This window comes from Scleropages formosus, chromosome 4 (genome assembly GCF_900964775.1).
Source record: "Scleropages formosus chromosome 4, fSclFor1.1, whole genome shotgun sequence".
Lineage (NCBI taxonomy): Eukaryota > Metazoa > Chordata > Actinopteri > Osteoglossiformes > Osteoglossidae > Scleropages > Scleropages formosus.
Window position 1 is genome coordinate 19,086,252 of NC_041809.1, and position 26,377 is coordinate 19,112,628.

The 26,377-nt window shown below is 43.3% G+C and overlaps 1 protein-coding gene across 1 annotated transcript; it reads left to right on the forward strand.

Annotated features, from left to right (window-relative positions):
• The first annotated feature begins 2,450 nt into the window (after positions 1–2,450).
• Positions 2,451–25,024, forward strand: msantd2 (Myb/SANT DNA binding domain containing 2). The gene is made up of 5 exons (XM_018755024.2): positions 2,451–2,862; positions 17,607–18,060; positions 19,079–19,331; positions 23,207–23,270; positions 23,797–25,024. Exons 1-5 carry the CDS (start codon positions 2,765–2,767, stop codon positions 24,650–24,652), a joined length of 1,725 nt encoding a protein of 574 aa, XP_018610540.1. The 5' UTR covers positions 2,451–2,764; the 3' UTR covers positions 24,653–25,024.
• Positions 25,025–26,377: the final 1,353 nt, after the last annotated feature.

Here is a 26,377-nt window from a genome sequence, read left to right on the forward strand (position 1 = left end):
GACACACGTTTAATGGGTATTTAGAATGCAGGCGGGACACCCCTTTCTCTTTTGCAGAAGCGCAAAGTGAAGTGCAATGAAAAAGGAATCAAGAGCACAACTAAAGTAGGCAGGACTGATATATCCACCCAAGCGACACTGACTCCTGCCAAACAGAAACATTGGAGCAAGTGATGCAGGCCGAGTGTATTTCCTTCGCTTCAGCTGTGTTATTATGGCAGACGCCAAGTCTATTTGGCTGAAGGATTGAGATGTGATAGGGAATCTACACCACCTTTTCAGGTCTGCTCTGTGAGCGATGTTACAGCACTGGCGGTTCAAGTGGCCGACTTTATTTGACCACTAGTCTTCCTCGACTTGTTAGATTTACTCATAGCTCTTTCTTTACGGTACACAGTCTCAGAAAGTTCCATGAAGTGTTTTGGAGGAGAAACTTTCGTTGCTCTTTTTTTTCCTCCTCGAGGAGCCTCCACTGCTGTAGTATGCAGTAGTGGCTCCTAACCGGCACGTTACGCCAACGACGCTCTAGGAAATCAATACACTGTCTCAGGTCCGGAGTCTGCTGCTTTCTACCAGCTCGAGAAATTTGTCGCAATCGAACTCTCATTAACTGTGTCTTCGCCGTCCCCTCCAATGATGCCCTGGAACACAATTAGCTCAGTTCCATTAAGCAGAAAACACACAGAGCAGCAGTCCGCTGACATAGCCTCACTGCTCCAGCGATGCTCCAGTTCAGAAGAGAGAAACACCTTTTATGTTCCTATGGCAGCTTTACCAGTTTCCTGTAATGAAGCTGCCAAGGGCAGAAGACTGGCTTTTGTTTCAGCAATCGTTCAAATTGAACCGCACACCTATTGGACTCTGCATATACAACACTGTTATCTCTTTCTCTTTTAAACACAATACTGGTCAAAAGGAGCAGTGGACCAGTCCCTTGACAGGACACGTGCAGAAATCCGTCAATGCCTTTTCCTGCCATTAAAAAGAAAGAATGCTGGGAAAAAAAAAAAAAAAAAAAAGTCTTGTTGGATGGACCGGCTGGCTGGAGACAAGTGACGGGAGCCCTCCCAAGGCCCACATGCCTACAGCTGGAGGGGGCTGACTCGAATCCCTGAGATGGCAGCAGTAGTGGGCCAGGACATCTGTGTCTGTCCCCACACTGCTGGGGTGCAGTGGGGCTTCCACAGGGAAGGGGGTTGTTCTGACACTGCCGGCTGGACTCTGCCGTGTCCCAGCTGGGCGCGAAGGCAGAGGGATGGGGGCCTCAGTCTGCCCCTGGGCGCCCAGGCTGCAGGTGTGCCATGCCCAGGAGCCTGCATCCTCACAGCTTGGCAGGATGGCCCCTGCAGCTGGAGCAGGGAGCGCCACCAGGAAAAGTCGCCGATAATTGGGATCATTCTGGCAATTGTACAAAGTGGCACTGACCTTCAGCTCACAAGCATTTGGTATCCCCCATTATTAAGCTGCACTTAGGGTACAGTGCCCATATGCCGGGTGGTATAATTGGTGTTTCTCTCAGATGCACTCAGATGGGAGTGCAGTAGTACCCCAGAGCAGGATGGCCAGCATGTCCTGAGGGTGGTGCCATGACAATGGCCCCATTTTTTTATCCCTACCATAAACAACCAAACCGTATATTTCAGAAGCTTATTTATTAAACTTAACTGCAGCACATTTGTACTTTTCATGCCTATTTTTTTCCTTTTCGGCCTTCTGTGACAACTTCTGAGCCCATTTTATAGTTTTTAAGCATCGCTTACATCTTCAAGGACTGTCCGTCTGTGCACGCTCTGTGCGTTTCGCTGTCTGTTTTGGGTCTTCTTTGAAGCTGAGGAACGGCGAAGGAGCACAAGAAGAGCAATGGAAAATGGGGCCGGTGCTCCAGAGTTCACCGAGGGGATTAGTTCCTCTCGTGGGGCTTGGTGTACAACCAGGGCCAGGGGTTGAGAAGTTAAACAAACGCTTTTCCCTAGCCAAGCGCCCTGTCTCGGTAAACCCAACGCAAACTTACGGTAATCGAACAACAAAGAGACAATTAGCGGCAACCCGCTGGATATTAACTGGGAAAACACACCCCTATCATTTGTACCCTTCAGACATTTGCATTTTCATGAATTTTTTCCCCTTCTCCTCTCATTTTTTTAATTCTTTTGCCCTCACAAAACCTAATTTGTGATGCAAAGTAAGGCCACATTTAAATATGCATTATTGCAGCCCCCTAAACCCAAGTGTTAATTTACAAAAGCCGTGGACCATAGACCACGTCTGCCTCAACTGGGCTGCCACCCTTCATGTCTTCTCACAAGTCTTTCTGCCACTCAGAGCCAGCAGTTTTATCAAGCCAAATGCTGATAATAACATTTACTGCAAGTAGCTAATAGTTCACATTACTCATAGCAGTGTCACTTCTATAAATAACAGTTTAATCATACACAGTGTTTGTTATGAAACCTGTTTCAATGCACTTGTAACAAAAGTAAAATTTTACTGTATATAGAGCATGTTACATAGTCCTTACTAAAAGTCATCATGGGTGGGTTACTGTGTTCAAACTTGTCGCTTTTACCTAATTAGGGTAGGAAAGTATAAGTGAGGTAAATAAGGGTAAGGAGAGTAAGTGCCATTGAGTCAGTCACTTAATTACTGCTGTGAAGTTGTGTTAACACTTGATAAAACTTATAAGAAACAAGTCTTTATCCTCAGGCATGGCTTTGAAACTGTCCTTTTTGGTTTTTTTGGTTGTCAGTGTTTAATTTCAGGTACGATGTCAAGTTTGACAGTGAACCTCAAAGCAGCTCAACATCAATACTCCTTCAAGCACTCTTTAACCATAGAAACATCTGAAGAGTTAAGCACGAGACGGTATGTCTTTATGATATATGTCTATATCCTTATGCATTTATGTCATTTTGTTGATTCTCAGAAAAATTCATAATAACCTAAAATAGTAAGTATCCACATATACAGATTCACATATTTTAAACCACAATACCATTAAAGAATCAAGGTTTAAGTAGTCTTGTGCATCATTTAAGGATTTCCAATATAATATACTGCAATTCAGAGGTCTACAAATATATAAATGTCCAATTTAGCTAAAGCCCTGTAAGAACTAATCGCATTTTTGGAAACTGATAAATGCCTGGAGGCCTTTACTGATGGATTGATGTTCGTTCCAATCAGTGCCATGAAGAGCCAGCAGTGTAGAGTGAGTGTCGGCAGCATATTGATTTGTGGGAAAAATGGTGAAGTGGGCATTATCACTGCAGTCTGAAGAAGATTGGATGATTCTTCTGATTGTTACAAAAAATAATTGTGTGTTAAGCAGACCTTCGAAATACTGAAGGATGACAGCGAACACAATCGTACCTGCTGTAGATATATTTCAAGCACTGTTACAGTAGCTGGTTTTGAAAGATGTTTTCAGATTTTTAAATGGACAGTGTCATTCTATTTGTCATAGATGCGTAGAATGAAATGAGACCTATAACAACAGAATTTCTACAAGGATAAAGGTGATATTTTTCTGTGACTAGTTAAAGAAAAGCAGACGTGAGGCTGGAGCTGAACATAACAGTCAGGTCTTCCTGATGCATTTCACCAGCCGCATTACGTCAAGCAGGTCCCAATCCGAAAAAGCAGAACGCGTGGGCCTTCCAGTCCAATCTCTTCTCGTGGCAGTCCCACAGCTGGGTCTTCAACCCTGTTCCAGGCTGACGAAGGCGGCAGGCAACAGGTAGCATCCCCAGGTGCGGGAGCTTCGCCAGGGGTTGATAACCCGGAGTGTGCCGAGCCCACAAAGCTGTGCTTAATTAGGTGAGCCGGGGCTCCCATTGGCCTGTAATGGGCCGTTATGAGAGCGGTGCGGGTGTGTGGGATTGGCATGGGCAGTATCGAGGGTGGAAGGGGGGGGTCCCTCATTTCACCTCTGCATTATGGATTTCCCCATCTGGCCACGCGAGGAGCGATGTGTCGCCGTCCAGCATAAACAAAGACGGAACGGAGAGGGGCGTGTCTGTTATCACACGCTGAATTACTGTGGCTGTTCTTCTGCCATTGTCTGCTTGATGGGCTGGGTATTCACAGCTGGGGCAGCCCAAATTGTTCTTTTATACTCTTTTATATTACCTTATTGAAGCCAGAGGGACAAGGGAATAATTAACAGGGAGCACAATGAAGGGGACCCATCTCCTCTTATTGTCAGGCTCTCCTTCTCAATTTATTTTCCCAATTTTTTTCTCCCCCCCAATGCAAATGTTCAAGCCTCGCTTGGTTAGTCGTGTCTCAGACGATCGGACCGTGGAAAATTAGAAGTCGAAGCACAGATACTGGAGGCCTGCAGAGATTTTCCAAAAAAAAGGGCGTCGATGTATGCTGTACGTGCGTGAATGGTCATTTCTGAAACATGACAACAAAAACTTTTTAAAGTTTACTATCTTGCAATCTGGCTGTCACGTCCTCATATTTGTAAAATCATTTCAAAATAAAAAGATGTAAAGAAATTCTTATTCAGTTTACAAGTATTCCAAACTTTGTTATTTTCGGGGGGCTGGTGGAACGGGATATAGACACGCGGCAACGTTTGAAAAGGCGAACGTTGTCCCCTTTTGTCCTTGACTATGCGATGCATTAACATGCTCTGCGTAATGAGAGCAATGTGTCAAATCCTTCCAAAATCCTGATTTCAATTATAAGGTCTAGAATGAAGCTGAACTTCTTGCTCAGATTTCCTGTGTTCAGCGGCTATTTTTTAGTTCACTCCGGCTCCTCTGGGGAAACGGGGTATGCCAGCTTAACAAAGCCCTTCAAATTAAGCTCAGCCCATTGCTTCTTTTTTCAGGCCTGCAGAGCCGTGTGGTAATTAGCAGGGAGGAAGGCGACTCTTTCATTAGTTTAATAAATAATAGGGTCTGGCTGGGGTGTCCCGTTGCCTGCTGCTCTTCACTTTGTTAGCCCTGAAATCTGACATCAAGTCATCCCGAAACGTGGCACGCTGAAACCATTATGCCCTGTCCCGCTCGATTCTGTCTAATAATGGTGCCTTTCCAGGAACTGATATTGCCTTAATGACAGTTTTTCATCTCACCTAAGAGACCACATGTCCAAGGAGTTTTATGATGGCTAGAGGTTTGTAAGACCATCAAGGAGAGGAATGGGCCTTGTCCCAATTACAGTTCAAAGCAAATGATACTCAAGTCTCATGTACGGTTTGATGTTGACACCATAATCCTGTGCATTTCGGTGCAGCGGGATCAAGAAAAGTACCCCTTGCAGATGGTGCCTCTAAGAATGAGCATGGCCTATTGGGTCAGGTTGAGCTGAGTTGAGTTTTCTAATATTCTTCCATCAAAATACACTGATAAATAAATAAAATGTAGAGTTTAGTAGCTGACCAACTTGGTTTGATTTAACAAAATAGCCTGATGTCAAGAGCAATGTCGAGAGGGTTGCAGCCAAAGGGGTGCTTCATGAGGCCCCACAGCCACCTGTGTGATTCAGGGGTCCCATAACAGCCAGTATGCCAGGCACAATGTCACTGGTTTGAACAAATATTGTTGTCCTCCCTTGTACTAACACGTGTGCCCGGAACAATGGGAGCTCCTGTCAGAGTAATAGCAGGGGCAGAGCCAAAACCTTCTGCTGCCAGCCGTGTGCACGCACACACATGCACACACACGCACACACACACACACACACACACACACACACACACAGAAGCATGACAGCCTGATTACAGCACAAAGAGCAGGGCAGTCTCATCCCCCAGAGAACCACTCACACTCCAGATACAATGGTAACTCGCTTACGTATTGAAACACAATAGGAATCGTGCTGTAATTAGGATAAAGATCATTTCATTGCACTAATTATGACACTCTTATTACAATTTGATGCTCAATCAACTCTGAGAGCAGGCTACAGAATGTAACAGTACTGGGGACATGCACTTCTTCTTGTTATGTGTGCTCCTGAAGTTGTTAAACAGATTCATTAACAGAGTCAATATGCAGAAACAGAAACAAAGTGGTAGAATTCTTTTAAATAAGAATTCTGCACTACCTACATAGTAAAGCTCCAGCATCTTTTATAGTATATGAAGTAACTGAAACAAACATGTAAACCTAAGTATAACTTGTATAACACTGCCATGTGTTAAAATCTACTCTCAGGCTTCAGCAGAAGGAAGTGTATTTGATTTCTTCACATAGAAAAGTAAAAAAAACTTGTTCTCAATGCAATGTTTGGAGCTTTGAGCCAGAAAAAAAAAACACTTCCGCACAGCCATTTCACGCAACCTTGGGCAGTAACATATGAAAAACTAATTTGTGTATACATATATGTGTATGTGCATCTATGACCACTGCCATCATAAACAGTTGCTGTTCCTATGTAAAAAGGCAACCTCTTAATTGCCCTGCCTGCCTCCTGGGGGGCATCAATATGGGACATCTTTATATTCTTTATTAGGAAATTCTAATATGGGGCAGAGAAGTGCAATTGGTGAGGTAGCTGTTTCCTCACCGGGGGCATATTTATCCAGCTTTGGGGGGCCAGCGGCTTCCTGTGAATATGCATGGGCTGCCAGGGCCCCGCTGGCCCCACAGCGCCAGGCTTGACAACGTGATGGACGACGGGGCCCAGGATCATCTGGGGGCTCTTCCCCTAACAATGGGCCGGCTGCCCCCCACTGATGCTCATTCTTCAGGAAACGGTTAATGAAGGGCCCATACTAATGAAGGACATGCCAGTGCTGAGGATCACTGGCCAGAGAGGGACGGAGTCCCCCAGTCAGCAATCCAGCACAGAAACCAAAAAAGATCAGCTAAATAGGTACAGGAGAGGTTTACGGGTGCACAGTACCGCTATCCATGCCTATGTGACATGTGGATTTTTAGTCATTCAAAGGTGACAGTTTGCAAGGAACTGTGAATGTATAAAGAGAAACACACTGTATTTCTGTAACTAACACAGAGGGGCTGAACTTTCAATTCAAAGCCATGATTTTACATCTGATGCCTTTTCAGTCTGGGACTGTCTCTATACTACTGGAGCTGTAGAAACCGCACAGATGCCTATACCATCTTGCCCAGATCCTAGGACTCTCTGCAGAGTGTTCACCCCTGTTTTTCTACAGTACAGTACAATAGAGTACTCTTGTGCACTCCTATACTTTCTTCTGATATAAAATACAATACAGAAAAAAACATAAGACCTACAGTATTTACACACACACACACACATTTTCTGAACCGCTTGTCCCATACGGAGTCGCGGGGAACCGGAGCCTACCCGGCAACACACAGTATTTACATTTCACATTAAAAGTTATTAAGGGTGGATACTGCTGCTGGTGTGTTATCATCCCACTGCTAGTGATGGAAAAACACTTAAGACACAGGAGAAAAGAGTGTGAACGGAAGATTCCCTACGCCCCAGAGAACTGTTCTCTCCTTCTGACATTTTGGTGGTTCCATTTACAAGGGGTCAAAAATGTAAAGCCTGACAGTTCCCAGTCTTAACCACAATGTGTCCCTCTTTCCTTCAGAACTGCTGAGTCCCTTCCAGCATTAAGAAAGATCTCAAAACTCTTTTGAACATATTTTCCACCCAAGTTCCTGACAGCTTTGTAAGTTAGTCCTTCACTATCTGTTACTTTTACTTATTTTGCTACTTTTTTTGTCACCTCTATAAACACACACACACACACACACATTTTCAGAACCGCTTGTCCCATACGGGGTCGTGGGGAACCAGAGCCTACCCGGCAACACAGGGCGTAAGGCCAGAGGGGGAGGGGACACACCCAGGACAGGACGCCAGTCCGTCACAAGGCACCCCAAGCAGGACTTGAACCCCAGACCCACCGAAGAGCAGGACTGTGGTCCAACCCACTGCGCCACTGCGCCACCGCACCCCCCTGCTTGAATATATGTGCTAGACAAATGTCGGTATCAAACAAACACGCTGTGTTTAGGAATTGTGTGTTTGCATATAAGCTGCCTGTTTGTTTGGGATTGCACTTTTATTTACCTTGAAGTTCTACATCATTTTGGAGCATCTGGCAAATGCATAAACATTAGTGTAAATGTAAAGCACAGCAAAGTCTAATCTTTCACCACCGTCTCCCCAAAACTGCTTATATCGAGTCACAGCCGATAATCTTTCAAAATACATCAGCAAAAGTCCTGCATGCTTTTTAAAAGATATATCCACCCACTGTATCTTTTAGACTGTGTTTGGTTTTGGGGCAAAAGACATTTTTTTTTAAATTTGCACATCTACAATATTATTGAAAAGTGTGAAAAGCGATTTTCATCCAGAACCCTATTTGCCATGTGACCTTAATGGCGACTACAGGGTCCCCTTAAAGGAGTCCACATCGATATAGAGTAGTGGTGCCAGACACTCTGCAATACCATTCAAACAAATGCAATTATTGTTAAAAGAATTATAGGCCCTCTCTAGTCCTCTGTTAAGGAACAATGAGGAAGGGTCCTTGTGAGATCCCATCAGGACCAGCTGGTCCCTACGAGATGTTGCTCAAGGTGGGCTTCATCCTGGACAATCACCCTGCTGGTGAAGGGAGGTTAGGCTGAACGCGCTTGCCCCCCCATACCCACCCGCCCTAAAAGGGGCACACGTGCAGTCACATTCAGGGGGTATTAGTGTGCACCGTTAATCAAAGGCAGTGAAGATGCCAGCGGCGCTGGGCGAGAAAGCCTTCCCCTCTGGTCTCAGACCCTTTTAATTAGACTCACAGCAGGGAAACTTCCATAAGACACGTGTCACAATTCTGCTTCTTCTCCACCCTTTTTCTGCCCTTCTGCATCTCTTTCTTACATTATGCTGTTCCTCTATCTGGTGGACCTCTCCATCACATTCTATGTTAGGAAGCTTCTGTCCACCGGGCCTGAGAGGTCGTGACCCAGTCGGAGTGAATGAGACGTCCAAAGATCCTCCCCAAAGTCTGGTCAATTGTCCAGTCCAGTCCATATGGATAAGAATTCTCTTTTTGACATCTAAATTAGTCCAGAGTCTTTGGACTCCTTGCCATCCAGGAGCCACGCAAGAAGAGCAAGTTTCGTGACTTCACTTTCTCAGATCTCATTTCTCACATCAGATTATTAAGAAGCATATTAAACGTTGCATTTCTGCATCAGTTGTTTTAAAGGAGTACTGCACACGTTAACATTCATAAAAAGGCCATGAGCATTACAGTAAAGCATAGACAATGAATGAAAAGGGAATTAACACCTATTATGGTTCAGGAATCCTCCTGTTCTACATGTCACTCAGCATTTATGATTCCCTTCTGCATTATGAAAGGGACATGGAAGCTGCTGACCATCTGCCCAGACCCTAAAAGTGGTGACATTCATCTTTGACCTTTAACCCAACACAAAAATGTCAGGGCACCACATTTCACCTATACACAAACAACCTTGACACCCTGTGGAAACAAAGAAGTCAAACATGATTGTTTTGCACTGTAGTTAAAAATAAAAATCCCAGCTGAAACTTAAGTAGCTGTCGAAGTCCCAAGACATCTTTTCTACTTTTTCACTAAACTGTGCCAACAAAGTTTTTTTGGCTTTTTACCAACCATGATGCTTTACATGAGTTCAAGGTACGAAATATGAGCCGTTAAAATGACGTGAAATTAAGAAAGCACCACAATAAAGGAACACAGAGGTGGTTAGGGTTAGGAATTATGAATTATACAGGGTGTGGTGAATGTTGTGGAGCACCTCTGGTTTTTTTCTTGTGATTATCAATCACCACCGTACAACAGACATCAACTGGGCTGATTTGCACAAGTGATGCACACACATTATTAAATAGTGTAAGGGTAACTGCGATTAATCCTCTATTGTCAGTTAAGTGAAACCACATTTTCTGATCTGGAGGAACTACTGAAAAGACTGGTGCTCAGCATTCAACCATTTCAATGTGACTCTCCTTCAGTCAGTAATCTTTCTCTCTGCAGTCCATAAAAAAACAGATCAGCTGTCGGTTTTGAAGAATCACTAATACTTCCCATTTTTTTTAATTCATGAAATTCGGCAATGAGTTAAATAGCGACACTGTTAAACACCCTTTTGTGTTCATTTATTTAAAAAATTCCACAAATGGCTTTTGTTCAAACACTGGAAATAACCTGGAAGGAAGTTTTATTGTCAGCATGCAAAATGTATACAGGAAAGTAGTATTAGCTGCACTTATTCTGCATTAAAGCAAATTTTAATTTTACTGTTCCATAAAGTGCAGTAAAATTGATTGCAATACCAACATGACTGAAAAAGAAGGTAAAACTCCCTTTTACCGTCAGTAAAAGTATAAACAGCTTGAATGTTAATGAATGCATTCAGCCACAGCGGAAAGCAATGGTCACCAGAGCTGAGCGAGATTGATGATGTATTGAGCTCTGGACAGCACTGGGGTCCAGGGTCCAGCTGCCTCACACCTGGGCCTGTGGGGGCCAAAGGCCTGCACTCCCTGGGACCTCTCACCACCCACGCAATGAAGTGGCCAGTTCATCACTCAGGCATCTCTCATGCACCTTATCAATGGCAGAAGCAGAATTTCTTAAGTAGGGCCATACATCAAAAAGGATGACCATTATGGATCCTTCATTCATTTTCTCTGCCTCTCTTTGACCACTGACACCGGGAAAAAACTGGGATAAAAACACAAACAATAGTATAAGTTCATACAACACATGCTCTAAAGGCTTTATATCATCTGTTCTGTTTTCTATGTGTATGTAAATATATTGTGTACAACAGATATGTAAGGAAAGAAAATAAATATGAAGCACGGTCCAGTTTTGCTTCATTAAAAATGAAATATTAAATAAAAACTTTTTTGTGAACTAAATCTGTCATGTATATAAAACTTTAAAACATAACTTTTACTTAAAAATAAATTATAGTGCATTCAGTGTTGAATAACTGCACATGTATTGGTTACTGTTTGTAATTTAGATATTCAAAGAAAAAACTATGCTTCCTGTCATTATAATTAATCACAGCCATGAATTATTCCTTCCTTCAAATTTTTTTGTTTCATTTTAAGGTCATCTGTTATTTTCAAATACCTAGGCATTACCTTATTATTGCAAAACTAAAATAAATTGCTGTCAGCCTATATTATAATGAAATTACAAGCCAATTAACAACTCCCTACTTTCACATTCATGAGATATTAATGAAAAGTGGACTAAATCAAATTCAAAATTTCACTCTCCTTCTTAAAAGGCCAAATCGCTTCAAAGGTAGCAAACAGCAATGGATCATCATTTGATTAAAAAGGGGCACAATTCAGAACTGAGCTAATCAGCCAGACATAAATAAGTTCCTGTGTTCGCCACAATTAACATCTCAGACTATTAAAGAAATTGCACAAATTTCCCTTCAAGTGAATAAAGGCTGTGCTGAAAGCGCCGATATTTTTGTGCGCAAAGATGCAGTTAAATGAAGTGTCGCCTGATATTGGTAAGCACTCGAACCCGGGACGCCCGTTAGCACTTTCTTTGTGATGCGCATTCCTCGGTGGATGGCTTTGGCCCTGACCCTGGATACCTGGCTGTTTTGTCATTGGCGGTGAGATCAGATGTTCGGAGTCATTACGCTGTCTCTCATTAGGCCTCGCCTCGTCCACATCAAGCTAATGAGACAATGTTTAATGTAAAGTTGGGCGTTGGCAAGGGACCCCAAAAGATGAGAGGGCTGTGTGTGTTTTGTGAGGTCGGAGCGAATTACCTCGCCGTCTGACTGTGGGACAGCACCTGGTCCTCCGTCGCTCGAGGGGAGGTTAACTGCAGTGTCCGTGTCCCGCGGGACACAGGTGGGGGGGTGGTGAGACCCAGCTGGGGAAGCGGTAAGGTAAATGCTCCCTGGGACACCCTGGATGTGTCGGCCTCTGCTTGCTTGAGCTGGATTGGGGTGGGGGGCCGAGATGAAGGAGGGCGTCTTTTGTTTGCTGACATGCAGGAGAATTCAGAATGACAGTCTGACTTAATTGGGAAACTCAGCTTGCAGTATGAATTTATTTGGGGCTCGGTGCCATTTTAATTTACCTATTTATATATTCATTCGAGACATTACGGGCGCTGGATTGACAGGTCTTGATAGATTCATCCATCCTCTTCTAAGCAACTCAGAGTCTCAGTAACGGCACACATTTTCCCCTAAATAATGCAGACATTAGCTTCAAATGTTTAAGAACGAGAAATCGGAAGCTGAAACACATTTCCTGTATGCTGATGAACAAAATCCGTCCCTAAAGTAATGACACTGTAACTATCTGACTTCACACAACAATATTTACACCAATTCACTGACTTTCAGCACAACTTGCATTAACTAATGTTTCAAAGTTCATTAATGTTTTGCGTTAATAACTATTGAGAGGATGCAGATGAAAGAAAAGAGGCCCATCTACAACAAGTCTCCACGCCAGACATGGAACCGCAGAAAGCATCCCCAGCGCCAGAATGGGAGGGGACGATCATTTGCACCATGCTTCTAATGATGTGAAGTGAGGACGTGTAGCAGAGGGTACTCATATGACACCGCATTCGAGGGAGGGTGTAAAAACTCACAGCACGTCCGAAAACTGCGGAAAATGCCAGAAAATGTTCTGATTATCACAAGTGTTTATACGGTTGTGCTAATTAAACAGTTTTTCACCTCTTTTTTTTTTTAACACCTTGTTTATCTGTTTTAGTTGTTTTGCATTCTATTAAGGCTCACAGCCACAATTCTGCAAATTGCAGTGTTGAGGACCAGGTTTCGTGGGAATAAGGGCAGCAGGAGAGTAGGGGTGATCGTACGAGGGGATGCTTCTGATGTTGCCCAGCCTGCAGGCATTTAATGACCAGCGCATCTGTCAGCAGACATGGCTGGGTCAGCATGAACATTACTGACATCCATTGCCAGCTAACAGCAAATGAAACAGCAAAATTGTCCTGTGGGCTGCACATGAAACGCAAGCGAGGGTTGCTTTCAAACACCTCCCTCATATGACCCGGGAATGCAGGTTCCTGTAATCGAATCTGAACACAGACAAATGTTTATCGCTGATATAAAAAGGGGGGGGGGAACTTGTCCATTAGTTGAAATGAAAGTCCGAATCTCTCATTTTAAAAAGCCAGATAAAAATACGTACGAGTGATGCAACCGTTTCAAGCACTCATTCAAAAATGCTCTCAGATTCCCCTGTTCACTGAATTTTGTTGCATGTATTCTAAGAAGAAAATAAAAAAGGAAAATTATCTATTCCATTGTATATGAAAAAATTTTTTACAGTCTCAGTTGGCAACTTAGAAAATGTTCTGGGAGTGCAGACTGTAAACCATCAGTCGTAACTTGGTCTTAAATCAGCCTTAATTTACATATTTATAATCGTATTGTAACAGGAAAGATTTTGTGGTGCACAAAAACCATAAAATAGCACAACTGAGACACGTCCATCTGAGAAATGAGTGGCAACCAGAGTATCAGTGTGATGTGAATTCTAAGGCTTTGTATTGCACAAGTACAAACATAGTCAGCCTGTCATTAATCCAAGCAATGTCGGCGCATGTCCGTGGGGTATAATGGGTCTTTTTTAATGGCACAAAGATTAAAACAAATCCCAGTCTTTTGTACTGATTTGCATATAAGAATATCAGGTCTCATATGATTAAGTATTTAAGTCTTCACTTCTTTTATTTAACTAGAGACCTATCCATTTTTTCTTTCAAATTAACAAAACTAGAATAAATTACAACTGACTGGTGTGGTTTCTAAGATGGAAACCATATTTATAGACAACATGTGAAAGACTACTACTTAACTTTTCAAAAAATTACAGGTCATACCACTTCTGTAAAGATAACGCACTCATTTCATATACCTAACCAAACTGTACCCTTTTCTTACACAGGGAATTGGAATTGCACTTTAAACTTTGTGCTCCTCTTGTCAGAAGTGTCTGTTAAGTGTACATGAAACATTTGAAGCAAACATCCAGCAGTAGTTTTTTGTTCATGAATCACTGCAGCTCTTTGATTTGATTGAAAATATGACACCAGCAATGGTATATTCTGTCAGTCTAAAGTCACCGCATCCTCTGACTGACTCTCCTGAGAATAAACTGGTTACGTCTCATTCTGACCTTTACCCGACACCTAACGCATGGACTTGTCAAAAACCATGCGGGACCAGGGAAAAGAAGGTCAGGACATCTCTTTCTCTTCAGCCAGGTCATGACCCCTGGCCTGATAGAGAAATTGACCAGCAGTGGACCAACAGCTGGCAAAGCTGAAGGAAGTCAAATCAGTGACTGTGAAAACAAAGGTGACACTGAGAATTTCTTACTCCATGAGGACCACATAAAAAAAGCAGATAGCATGGAAGCGCACAGCAGGGTTGACACCCATCCCAAAAAGTCCATCCTCATTTAGACAGAACTTGCCACATAAATTGTGTGAATGCAATATTTAAAAAAATACATCACACACAGTCATCATCAAATAATGTTTTTCTTCATATGCTTTACGTAGATGAGTGGAACACTGACTCAGTACAGCTTCAGGGTTGCAGAATGCCAACCCAGTTCAGTCTGAGTACAGCCTGAGTACAGCCTGAATGCTTCCTCTGTGTTTGTGTGCTCTTCGTCCCACATGTCAAAAACATGTTTAGCTGAATAGTGAGCCTAACAGTGTATGAGTGTCATGTAGTACAGTGTGTGTCCACTGCAGGCTGTGCCCTGAACTCCACCTTAACCTTTCCAGCGTAGATTCTGCATTGCTGCAACCTAGTAAAAATAAATGGATGACCCTTATTAAGAAAATAAACAAATTCAGTTCCATAATACAGTATGTTCGTCATCGTCATGCTTGACGAGGTTTCGCGCATTAAAATATACTATAGCTATGACCTGTTTTAAGAAATCTGTGCTGGCACATTTAGTTATCTGTAGGCTTCCCATTATTAAAATTGTGATACTACTTTCTGTCTGGGCTTCAGATAATGAAAAGGAATTTTCAATAAATTTCGTTGGTGTTTAAAAAAACAAAAAAAAGCAGCCAGAAAAATGGTTTAGAGACAAAAGCTTTTTCATTAAACAAAGACAAAGGTACTTCAAGCACTGATAGGTGCAGTGAGAAATAGGTGGCAGGGATGTTTTCCGTTCCCCTTTAATGTGATGCGATGAAACAGGGCAGGGAGCGATCCCCTGTCCCCTCTCAACGGACACTTGCACACATTGCGTGCCGTATGAATTGCAAATTGATCCTCCTGAAACGCGTGCTGCGATGCCAGGCACGCACACAGGGCTGTGGGGTTAGCGAGATACTTTAGTGTGACCAGGGAAGTCCAGAGCCACGGTCCTATTCACAGAGCAGTGGGCCTTGAGCCTCCAACCTGGCTTACAAGGCAATCTTCTTGTTCAGTAGCAGAAAGCGCAGCGCCTTTTTGTCCATGGAGATAAACCAGCCATTGAAAAGCAGAATAGGAACCAGCTGAGTGGACTTTTCCGCAACTGTAGTGCTTACCTGGGTGGAAATTTTAGCTAAATAATGTACATTCATTTCATGTGTTTTTTTGACAGGTGTACAGTTTGGAACAGGAAGGGTAGGATTACAGATCTGTGGCGCGTTTGGCTTCACACTAAATACTCTAGTGAGTAAACCTATTGATACAAGGTCTGACCAATCAATTCTGGATCCAACTGAGATTTGCAGTTAAAACTTCATACACGTTAATCTCTTACATACGTGTAAAATATGCATTGATAAACACAAATAACAGCAAAAAAAGCACAACATGTATCTCAGTAAAAAAACCTCAGAATTACATAAATCAGCACGAGACTGAATACAAAGCACTCCTTGACGTACGACATATGCGACTTATGATGGACCCGGATTTACGATGACTGTTCCATTAACCTTATATTATTTTTTGAGTCAGGACGTTTGGTAATAATAGTGTGCTGTATGATAACAAAGGGGGGCGTGGTGGCGCAGTGGGTTGGACCAGGTCCTGTTCTCCGGTGGGTCTGGGGTTCGAGTCCCTCTTGGGGTGCCTTGCGATGGACTGGTGTCCGGCCCTGGGTGTCCCCTCCGCATCCAGCCTTACGCCTTGTGTTGCCAGGTAGGCTCCCGCGACCCCGTATGGGACAAGCGGTTCTGAAAATGTGTGTTTGTGTATAATAACATTGGCTGGCCACATATTTATTATTGTTGGGGTCTCAGTTAGTCTTTGGCTGTCCTGCAGTGACCGTATTTTGTGTAGAAAACTTTTCGTTTGTGATTCCTTTTAAGGTACTTTTGTTAGAAATGGTTGCAAGTGAAAAACATGAATTTACATTTATCTGACACTTTTGTTCAAAGCGACTTACAGTCATTTACCCATTAATACAGCTGAGTAACTTTCCTGGAGCTACTTAGGGTAAGGACTTTGCACAGAAGTACTACTCCTGGAGGTGGGAATTGAACCTATGACTTGGGGGGGGTCTAAGGTAGCAGACCACTACACTAACTGTCGCAGGTGTGAAATCAAAAAGATGATTGCTGACAAGAAAAAGCGAAAGATAACAGATTTACAAATGAAGTAAAGTAACAGCGCAGCATGAAAACTGGTTTTGTATTTACGTCATTGTTATGCTGTATTATTTTATAACATTAATAACGTGTGAAATTAGTGATATCACGGAACGTAGCACACATGCGTGTTACAGTACTGTTTATCTATGCTTATGCGCTACACAATGGAGCGTAAAAGGATTTTCATCAAGTGACCAAGCGGCCTTATGGCGCGAATAGTCGGAACGGAACTCCGTGCACGCGCAGGACCGGCCGTACAGCGAAATGCTCACACCTCCACCTAGCGGCCAACTTGTTCTCTGTCCCCGTTTGACGTGGAGCAGTACACCTGTCACGGTATCCTACTTCCACAGAGAGATTTATTTAGTGTCTATTACAATATAAAAATATATCTCTGTTGTCCCTGGGATATACTTAAGAGCAGTTTGCTAACTCCTTCTTTATTTTCTTACAAATAATTAAGTGCTTCACACAGTCACCTTTCCTTGTGAAACGAACTATTTTGCGATTTACACGAACTACTGCTAATAACCAAACATGATAATGTAACACAAAGAAAATAAACAGTCTTTGCAGAACAATTAACAGATTTTGCTCCACCTGTTACTTCACACCACTACATGCGTTCTGCAAGGAGCCTTTGAGTCAAAAGAATTGCAGCATAGCCTAGCGTAGCGAAAGTAAAAGCATAAATAAATTCAATTTTTAAAACGGGTTAGTCAAAATTAATTCAATTAGCTCGCAGAACACTGCACTTTTCAAATTGAGTTACCAATTTAGGACTCTTTAAGGTTTGATTAGGGAAAAATAATGAAAAGAGTGTTCTGTTTAAAAAAGAAAAACATACAAAAAAAGAAGGCCCTAGAACAACCGATTTTGTGTTTTGAGTATAGAGTAGTTCCCGCGGTTATGACAGTTACTTCTCGTCGCCGTAAATCCACATCAATCACGCAGCACCGTCGCTCAGTAGCGTCTCGCGCCGGCTGACGTCACCCCGTCCCCCTCCCCTTAGCAACAGGACAAAGATGGCGGCGCCCAGTAACGCGGATCCTCTGGCTGAGATATCCGCGCCCACAAAGATCCCCAAAACGGAGGTTCCCTCTCCGGAGTCGGAGGACCTGAGCGACGGCAACCAGTACCATTCCAACCCGTCCACGCCGAACCGCTTCTCTCCGCTGAACGTGGGTTTGAGCGTTTCTGGGGCCGCAGGCCGAAGCGGGACGGCCTCCGGCTCCAACAGCTTCACTGCCTGCCGGGGCATGTCGTGGACCCCGTCCGAGACGAACGCGCTGATCGCCGTGTGGGGCAACGAGCGGCTCGCGGAGGCCAGGATGCAGCAGCTCGAGGTGGCGGGCACCGTGTTCTCGGGCAAGGCTCCGGGGCCGGCCATGTACGAGCGGGTGTCCAGAGCCCTGGCGGAGCTGGGCTACGAGAGAACCCCCTCGCAGTGTAGGGAGAGGATGAAGGTAAACAGAGAGAGAGCTGTGCTGGGGTGTGTGTCACTGTGTGTCACTCACTGTGTGTCTGTGTCTGTCTGTGTCTGTCTGTGTGTGTGTGTGTGTGTGTGTGTGTGTGTGTGTGTGTGTGTTGTTTAGCAGTGCATGTCACATGATGATGTGAAAACTCTGCTGCTCTCTTATGCATGATCCTTATGCCATGGCTATTATTTATTTACCCTTAATATCTGATGACTTTTCCAAGGCGATTAGAGGTGTGTTATAATCGTCTTTGTGTATTTTTTTTTTTTACTCTCTGTAGCAGGGTTTTCTTACTGTATCAGTTCAGGGTAAGTACCCTTAAAGGGTATGACAGCAGGAGAAGGATTCGAACCCAGGCCCTGCAGATTTCTCGCTGACAGCCCTAACCAAGCTGTTACCTTCTACCCCGGTCGTATATGTCCTGTAACGCTTTGATGCGTTTTAAAGACGTTATTTGCTGAATGTATGTGTCTGAGATTATCCCCCAAAACTCCTCGGTCGTTCAGGCACCTTATCCTAAATCATCCAAAGGATCACAGCTAAGGGTGGTCGCCTTTACTTTGTGGCGGGTCCTTTGGAGCTCACTCAGAATTTTAAATTAGTGCAAATAATGGTAATGATTATTATGAACCTTTCTTTTACTGATGCCTTTGTCCAAGGTTACTTTCAGTTTTAGATAATCAACTTTACACTGATTTGCCCATTTATACAACAGGACATTCTTATTGGAGCAATACAGGGTAAGTACCTTGATCAAGGGTACTACAGCAGAAGTGGGATTCGAACCGGGGACCATCAGCTTACAAGGCGACAGCTACCTGCTGCTACCTTGGACAAAGGTGAACAATGACAACGTTAATAAATGTCCAGTGATGCGTATTGTCATTGTTTGTTTTGCCCTTGACACGTGTAAGAAACTGGTCAGGGTTCCGTGTTGCTTTGCCTTGATTTCGCGTGAGCTCTGGCCATGCTGATGGACAGCGGGGCTGTCGCTGTGTTCCGACAGACTCTGCGACGGTGCTACAGTCGGGTCAAGGAACATGGCATCGGGAAGAGGAAGAGCAGCTACTCCATCGAGCAGCTGGAGAAGGTGTTCGGCCAGGGAGGCTGGGACTCCCAGACCTGCCAGCCCGTCCTCATCAACAGCAGCGGCCTCTACCAGGAGATGGAATCTGACAGCAGCACCTTGGAGGATTACCCCCAGGAGGACTGGTGCAGCCAGGACCTCAGCACCTTCCAGGAAGCAGAGCTAGAGCCAGGTTAGTGGGGCTTTGACTTTAGCTGTATGCTGCTGCTCTCAAAGCAACTCTTACTGGGTGGCATGGTAGCACAGTGAGTAGAGCTGCTGCCTCACAGTGCCTGGGTGGTGCAAGTGGACATGGGTTCGATCCCAGCTTCGTCTGTGTGAAGTTTGCATGTTCTTCCCGTGTCTGCGTGGGTTTCCACTGGGTGCTCTGGTTTCCTTCCCCAGTTGCATGCTGTTCAGGTGGATTGGTGACTCTAGAATCACCCATAGTGTGTTTCACTGATGCATGGGTGAGTGACCAATTGTAAGTAGTGTATCTAGCAGTGTAAGTCACCTTGGTGAACAAGGTGTGGGCAGATACCACTACATAGTGTTCCTTGGAAGTAGCTTTGGAGAAAAGCGTCTGCTAAATGAGGTAATGTAAATGTGTTGAGGTTGGATACCATGCTACGCTGGGGCAGCAGGTGGTGTATTTTTTGAGAAGGTGGGCTGCTAGTCCTACGGGTTGTAAGTTCAGATCCCTGGAAAGAAACCAAGTTTCTCTTCTAGCCTAAATTGATGTTAATTTCTACGATGCGCCAGTGCCCTAACTGCAGTATACCCTGCCTCCAGACCCCCGAGATGCTCGATTAGAACAAGTATGAATGAATGAGTGCTGTTGTCTTGTGGAATTTCCACCTGAGCTTGTTTAAACTCAAGAATGTATTTAATTTCAGCCAAACTGTTCATCATTTCTAATCCCCTGATGAATGGTGTATTTTCAAGTTTTTAAGGGAATCAGTAGTAACAATTTGTCATATACAGGATCCCCGACGAAAGTCAAAAATGTATTTAATACACCTAACCTACCGAACGTCATTGCTTCTTATCCTTTAAAATGGTCGAGGTCGTCGACTGTGAAAGTCCAAGTTTATGTGCGATGGCCATTACGGGCTTGCTGCCTTCATAAAAGTCAGTGACCTTATTGTCATTTCAGCTGTATACAGTGAAACAAAACAACAGGACCGTTGTGCTACATAACACAAATCTACCTACACAGGACTACATAAAGTGCACATGTGCAAGACGTGTGCAAAACAGCACAAGAAAGTACAGTAATTACTGAACAAGGAACAATAAACACAGTAATAAAACAGAAAATATTACACACACACTGACTGAAACTGCTTGTCCCAAGTGGGGTCGCGGTGAACTGGAGCCTAAGCCGGCAACACAGGGTGCAAGGCTGGACGGGGAGGGGACACACCCAGGACGGGACGCCAGTCCATTGCAAGGCACCCCAAATAAGACTTGAACTCCAGGCCTATCAGAGAGCAGGACCCTGCCAAACCTGCTGTGCCACCATGCCCCCCATGAAGATATTACAGTATAATAATAAATACTATACAAACCCCATTTCCAGAAAAGTTGGGACACTTTCTAAAAATGCAACAAAAACTAAAAACTTTAATTTGTTCAATCACTTTATTTAACTGATAAAAGTACAGAGAAAACATTTTCAGTGTTTTCACTGAAAATGCTAATTGTATTTTGTAAATATAAAAAAATAACAGAATGTGATGCCTGCAACACACTCAAAAAAAAGTTGGGACAGAGGCAAAACAAGACTGAAAAGGTTACAAGTAACACTGTTCTGGAAGGTTCCACAATTAGCAGTTTACCCACTAACAGGTGAGGTTATCAAGATTGAGTATAAAAGGAGCATCCACCAAAGGCTTAGTCTTTGCAAGCAAGGATGGGTCGTGGTTCACCACTTTGTGCCAAACTTCATGAGAGAATTGTGAGTCAGTTCATAGACGGTGTTTCTCAGTGCTAGATTGCAAAGAATTTAGGTCTTTCACCATCTACAGTTCGTAATATCGTGAAAAGATTCAGGGAGTCAGGGAAAATCTCGGTGCATAAAGGCCAAGGGCGGAAACCGCTGCCGAATGCGCGTGACCATCGAGCACTTGGGCGGTATTGTTTGAGAAACCGTCATGCTACCGTGATGGACATAGCCACATGGGCTCAGGAGTACTTTGAAAAATCATTGTCACTCAACACAGTCTGCCGCTGCATCAAGAAATGCAACTTGAAATTGTATTATGCAAAGAGGAAGCCATTTATTAATTTTGCGCACAAACGCCATCGAGTTCTCTGGGACCGAAGTCATCTGAGATGGACCGAAAGACAGTGGAAACGTGTTCTGTGGTCAGACGAGTCTACGTTTCAGCTTGTTTTTGGGAAAAACGGAATCGGATTCTACGTGCCAAAGACAAAAAAGACCATCCAGACTGTTACCAACGAAAAGTGCAAAAACCAGCCTCTGATGGTATGGGGGTGCATCAGTGCCCACGGCATGGGTGATCTGCATATATGTGAAGATACCACTGATGCGGAGGCTTATGTTGGAATTTTGGAGAGACGTATGCTGCTGTCAAGACGACGTCTTTACCTAGGAACTCCATGTCTATTTCAGCAGGACAATGCCAGGTCTCATTCTGCACGAGTTATAACAGCTTGGCTTTGGGGGCATAGAGTGCGTGTCCTTGACTGGCCTGCCTGCAGTCCAGATCTGTCTCCTATTGAAAACGTATGGCGCATCATGAAGAGGAGAATCAGACAATGGCGACCATGGACTGTTCAGCAGCTCAAGTCTTGCATACAGCAAGAATGGGCAAAAATTCCACTTGAAAAACTGCAACAATTGATTTCTTCAGTTCCCAAACGATTACAAAGTGTAATTAAAAGAAAAGGTGATGTGACCCAGCGCTAAACATGCCTCTGTCGCAACTGTTTTTTTGAGTCTGTTGCAGGCATCAGTTTCTAAATTTGTTTGTATTTAACAGATAGAATTTTCATCAGTGAAAACACTGAAAATCTTTTCTTTGTCCTTTTGTCTGTTAAATAAAGGTTCAAGTGACTGAACAGATTAGTTTTTAGTTTTTGTTGCATTTTTAGCAAGTGTCCCAATTTTTCTGGAAATGGGGTTTGTATATAAAACATACTAATTAGAGTCTCTCCTCAAGAGTAATTGCCTTCCTTCTCTTCTTCTCACCAGAACAGTAGACACAGATGGACATTTCATACACATGGTGGATGCACAAAGCACAACGTAGATACGGGGGGTATCCAAAAAAAACGCTGGCAATACAGAATGCTGTAGAGTATTGTTGTATACTAGCAACCGTATGGCAGCCTGGGAGATGCAGATCGCTGCCGCTGCCCAGCGTCACAAGAGAGTATCATACCGCATATCGCTTGCCTGGGAAAAAATCAAAATCTGAAGTATGGTTTCTATTGAATGTCGTGACATTGTAAAGTAGAAAAATTGTAAGTTGAACCATCGTAAGTCAAGGAGTATCTGTATTCGGGGACCAAAACTATTAACAATAGTACTTAATGACATTATTCACAAATACTGGGGAAGCACCTTATGCTTGCTGGAGCACAGGGTGACACACATACCCCTTGTTCAGTATATCTGTTCTGATGTGTGGATGTGAAATTTGTTTCAGCATTGAACTTTCAGACCTGCTAAAATGTTATCTAGGCATTGCGAATATAGGGGTGCACTTCATGCTTTAAGAGGACAGGTTTCTGCCATCTTTCAGTTATTTGCTCTGTAACATTCAGTGTATTTCCAAGGGTATGTATTACATCTTTTGTAATATTGTCTACCACAATTCAGCTAAATAAAACCAAGCCCTTATTACTAGTGTCTTATGTACTTTATAGGAAATTTGAAGTATAAATGAAAACCTGCTAGTTATTTATTTATTTATTTATTTATTTATTTATTTGTTTGTTTTTAAATAACTTGTCATTAATATCTTACCTGTGTTTTTGAATGCAATATATTCTGGTATTAAGCATTCTCGGAATTAACAGGACTTGTGTACGTTTCAGAGGAAATCCGACATCCAAAGAACAGGGTCCTGCAGTTAAGACAGGAATCCTCTGAAGACACCCAGTAAGTGCTGATAAGACACTTTTTTGACCCAAAATGCAACACCTAAAGTTTGGATGATTTTGTTCATTTTCCCCACATTTTTACTTGTATGTCTTGCATCTGTTTAGCGAAAGATATCAAGAGACTATTTGAGACCACAAAATGGATTAATTTTGAGTTTTGCCAATAACAGGTGTTAAGTGTGTGATCAATCTGTTTACTTATGTATTAGAAAGATGCCCGTAACACTGTAAATGTGCATGTTAGAAGAGCATCGATTAAAAATACTCTGTAGATGTGCTCCTCAAGTTAAGAACAGTTGTTTTGAATTTTCAAAAGCACAACATTGTTTATTTTTAAAAATAACAGCATGAAACGAGTTGTGGACAGTCCTCCTGTTGCGGTTGAGTAGGTAAGGTGCATGGCTGGTTTCCATTTTATTAGGTCTTTGCAGTTTTCCCTTATTGGCTTTATAGGGTTAGTGAATGCATTAGCTCCTGTACTCTACCCCAGCCTTATTCTGTCCCTCTCCCTGATATACCCTTAGGAAGCAGGAGGTGATGCAGAACGTGGTGCGCATCCTGGAGTCGGTGCAGGTCAAGTGGGAGCACTTCCAGACGTGGACGGACTTCTCCCGGCTGCACCTCTCCAACAAGCTGGCCATCTTCGGTGTGGGCTACAACACACGCTGGCGGGAGGAGATCCGCTACCATTACGCTGAGATCAGCTCCCAGGTGCCCCTGGGTAAGCGGCTACGCGAATACTTCAACCCGGAGAAGGCAGAGGGCCGTGTCATCATGACCAAGGTGCAGAAAATGAACTGGAAGAATGTGTACTACAAGTTCCTGGACATCACCATCAGCGAGGCACGCTGCCTCGAGCTGCACATGGAGGTGGACTGGATCCCCATTGCGCAGTCCCGGGTCGCCGGCTGCAGCGGCAGCTCGCAGTACCTGCTGCCCGGCGGCATCCCCAAGACGTACGGCCTTTATGCTATCGGGTACGAGGAGCTGAAGGCTGCACCGCCCTCAGGCCCTGGTGACCACCCATCCTCAACAGAGCCCAGCGAGCCCGACCTGAGCTCCACCCTAGAGGAGGGGGCAGGGGGCAAGGTGACTTACTGCTACCTCGGCATTGCAGAGGACAGGACCCTGCAGCAGTGTCTCTTCCAGCACTTTCAAAGTTCAAGCAAGCACTACGGCCGCGGGGAGCCCTCGGCCATCACTAAGTTTCTGCTGGGGAACTGTAACGTCCAGTCCAAGGAAGGTGGCTCCCCACGAGTCGCTATTTATATCAAATTCATCGAGGTGGAGTTGGACTTCCTGTCGGCCGGGTCCCTTGTGGAATGTCTAGAAATCGCCATCGGTTATTCTTTAAAGTTCAATAAGAAGGACACATTATAACACATCGCGCTTTTAATCTTATAATAACTCAAGGAAAAAAAAACACATGACTGTTAAGGGTCGGAAGGACAGAGTTGCATTCTTCCCTTCACAGCTACAGTGTTATCAGGGAGTCTGTCTACATCGCTGTCTGGGATGGCTGGGTCCCTCTGTCGGGGAGCGGGGGAGAGGAGTTTCGGACAGGGAGAAGTCGTCAGCTGATTGTGAAGCTGCCTTCTTTCACTTTCTTACTTCTTTTCTTCTCTCTGTTTTGGAAGTATAACTTCAATTCAAACCAGTGTGCCAGATAAGGTTCCTACGTGAAAGAAATGAACACGGGCAATTATTGTATGAATATATACATATATACAGGATATATACATTATATAATATATTAAATTTATCTTTCTGTGTATACATGCATACATATGTACATACATCTGTATAAATGTGTATAAGTATGTATGAATGTATGTGTGGTAAAGCATTCCACTGTTTTCAAACATGCCATGCAAAGATGAAAAAGAGATTTTTTTGTTTTATTTTTTTATTTATGAATACAGAGTGGCCGTACCATGGTATTCAGATCACCTTTTGTGTGTTTACATTGTTGAGAAAACAATAAATGAGCCCTGTTACCATCCACCTGTGATCCACTGAACAAATGGAGGTCTGAGAGTGCTCTCTGTCTTTGGTAAAGGATGAGAGGTCACTAGCACAAGCATCAGTGCACAATACAGCAGGTGATGAACCCTGAATGCTGACAAGTGTGGCAATTGCTTTATAGTGTCAGTGCTCTTGCACTGTTTTAAAGCTGCAATTGAAATAACAGAAGGCTGTCAGCCACACGTGACAAAGTTGGCATGCCTTTCGACCCTGCGTGCCACATTTCTTGCTGCCAATTTCCAGTTCAGGTTTCATGTTGTCATAAAATGTTAATGGTCACGCAAATTTGTTTTTAAAACACGCACATGTATTTTAAGCGCCGAAGAAGCTGCAAATTCTTGTTTTCAACTCAGCAAAGGTAAGTCATGTCCATCACCAGTTTCTACGCAGAGTTTTAAGTTGTGCAGTGTCTTCTTTCATTTCAGCAATTTTCTAAAAAAAATATTTGATAATGAAATGTAAATGAACTGGAAAAGCAGTTAGATAGCACCAGTCAGATGTGCTAAGGATGAATCATACATGTGCAATAACAGAAATGATAACTGTAGGGAAAGTCCTTGTGCACAGTGACATATTTAATATTGTTGCCAGCAGATGGCAGTAGAAAGCCAATGAAGCAGTTATATTTAGCAACTAAAACATTTACATTTATTACATATAAAACCTTTCCTAATTTACAAATGGATCATGCTTGGATACTCCAAAGGTGTCACAGTATGGTATTGCTATTTTCTTTTGTGATGCTGCTATGATATAGAGCATGTTATTTATAGAAAGTTAACTAACATTAATATTGTATGAGGAGCCTTAAACTTGTTCAAAAGCTGAAATATATAAATATATGATGAAATATATAGCTCTGGTATATATAAAATAAATACATCCTTAAATATTGGGGTCTTTACATTCAAGACATTTCTGTATTTTTTACCCCATATCCAGCAACGCATGTGTAGTAACCTTAACAGTAGATTGTTACATTTTTATTTCCTGCTTAAAAGAAGTCATATATTATATGTGCTTATACATAGGAAGTTAAGTAAATGGTGGACAGTGTCTCCTGTCTGAAAATGCACTCAT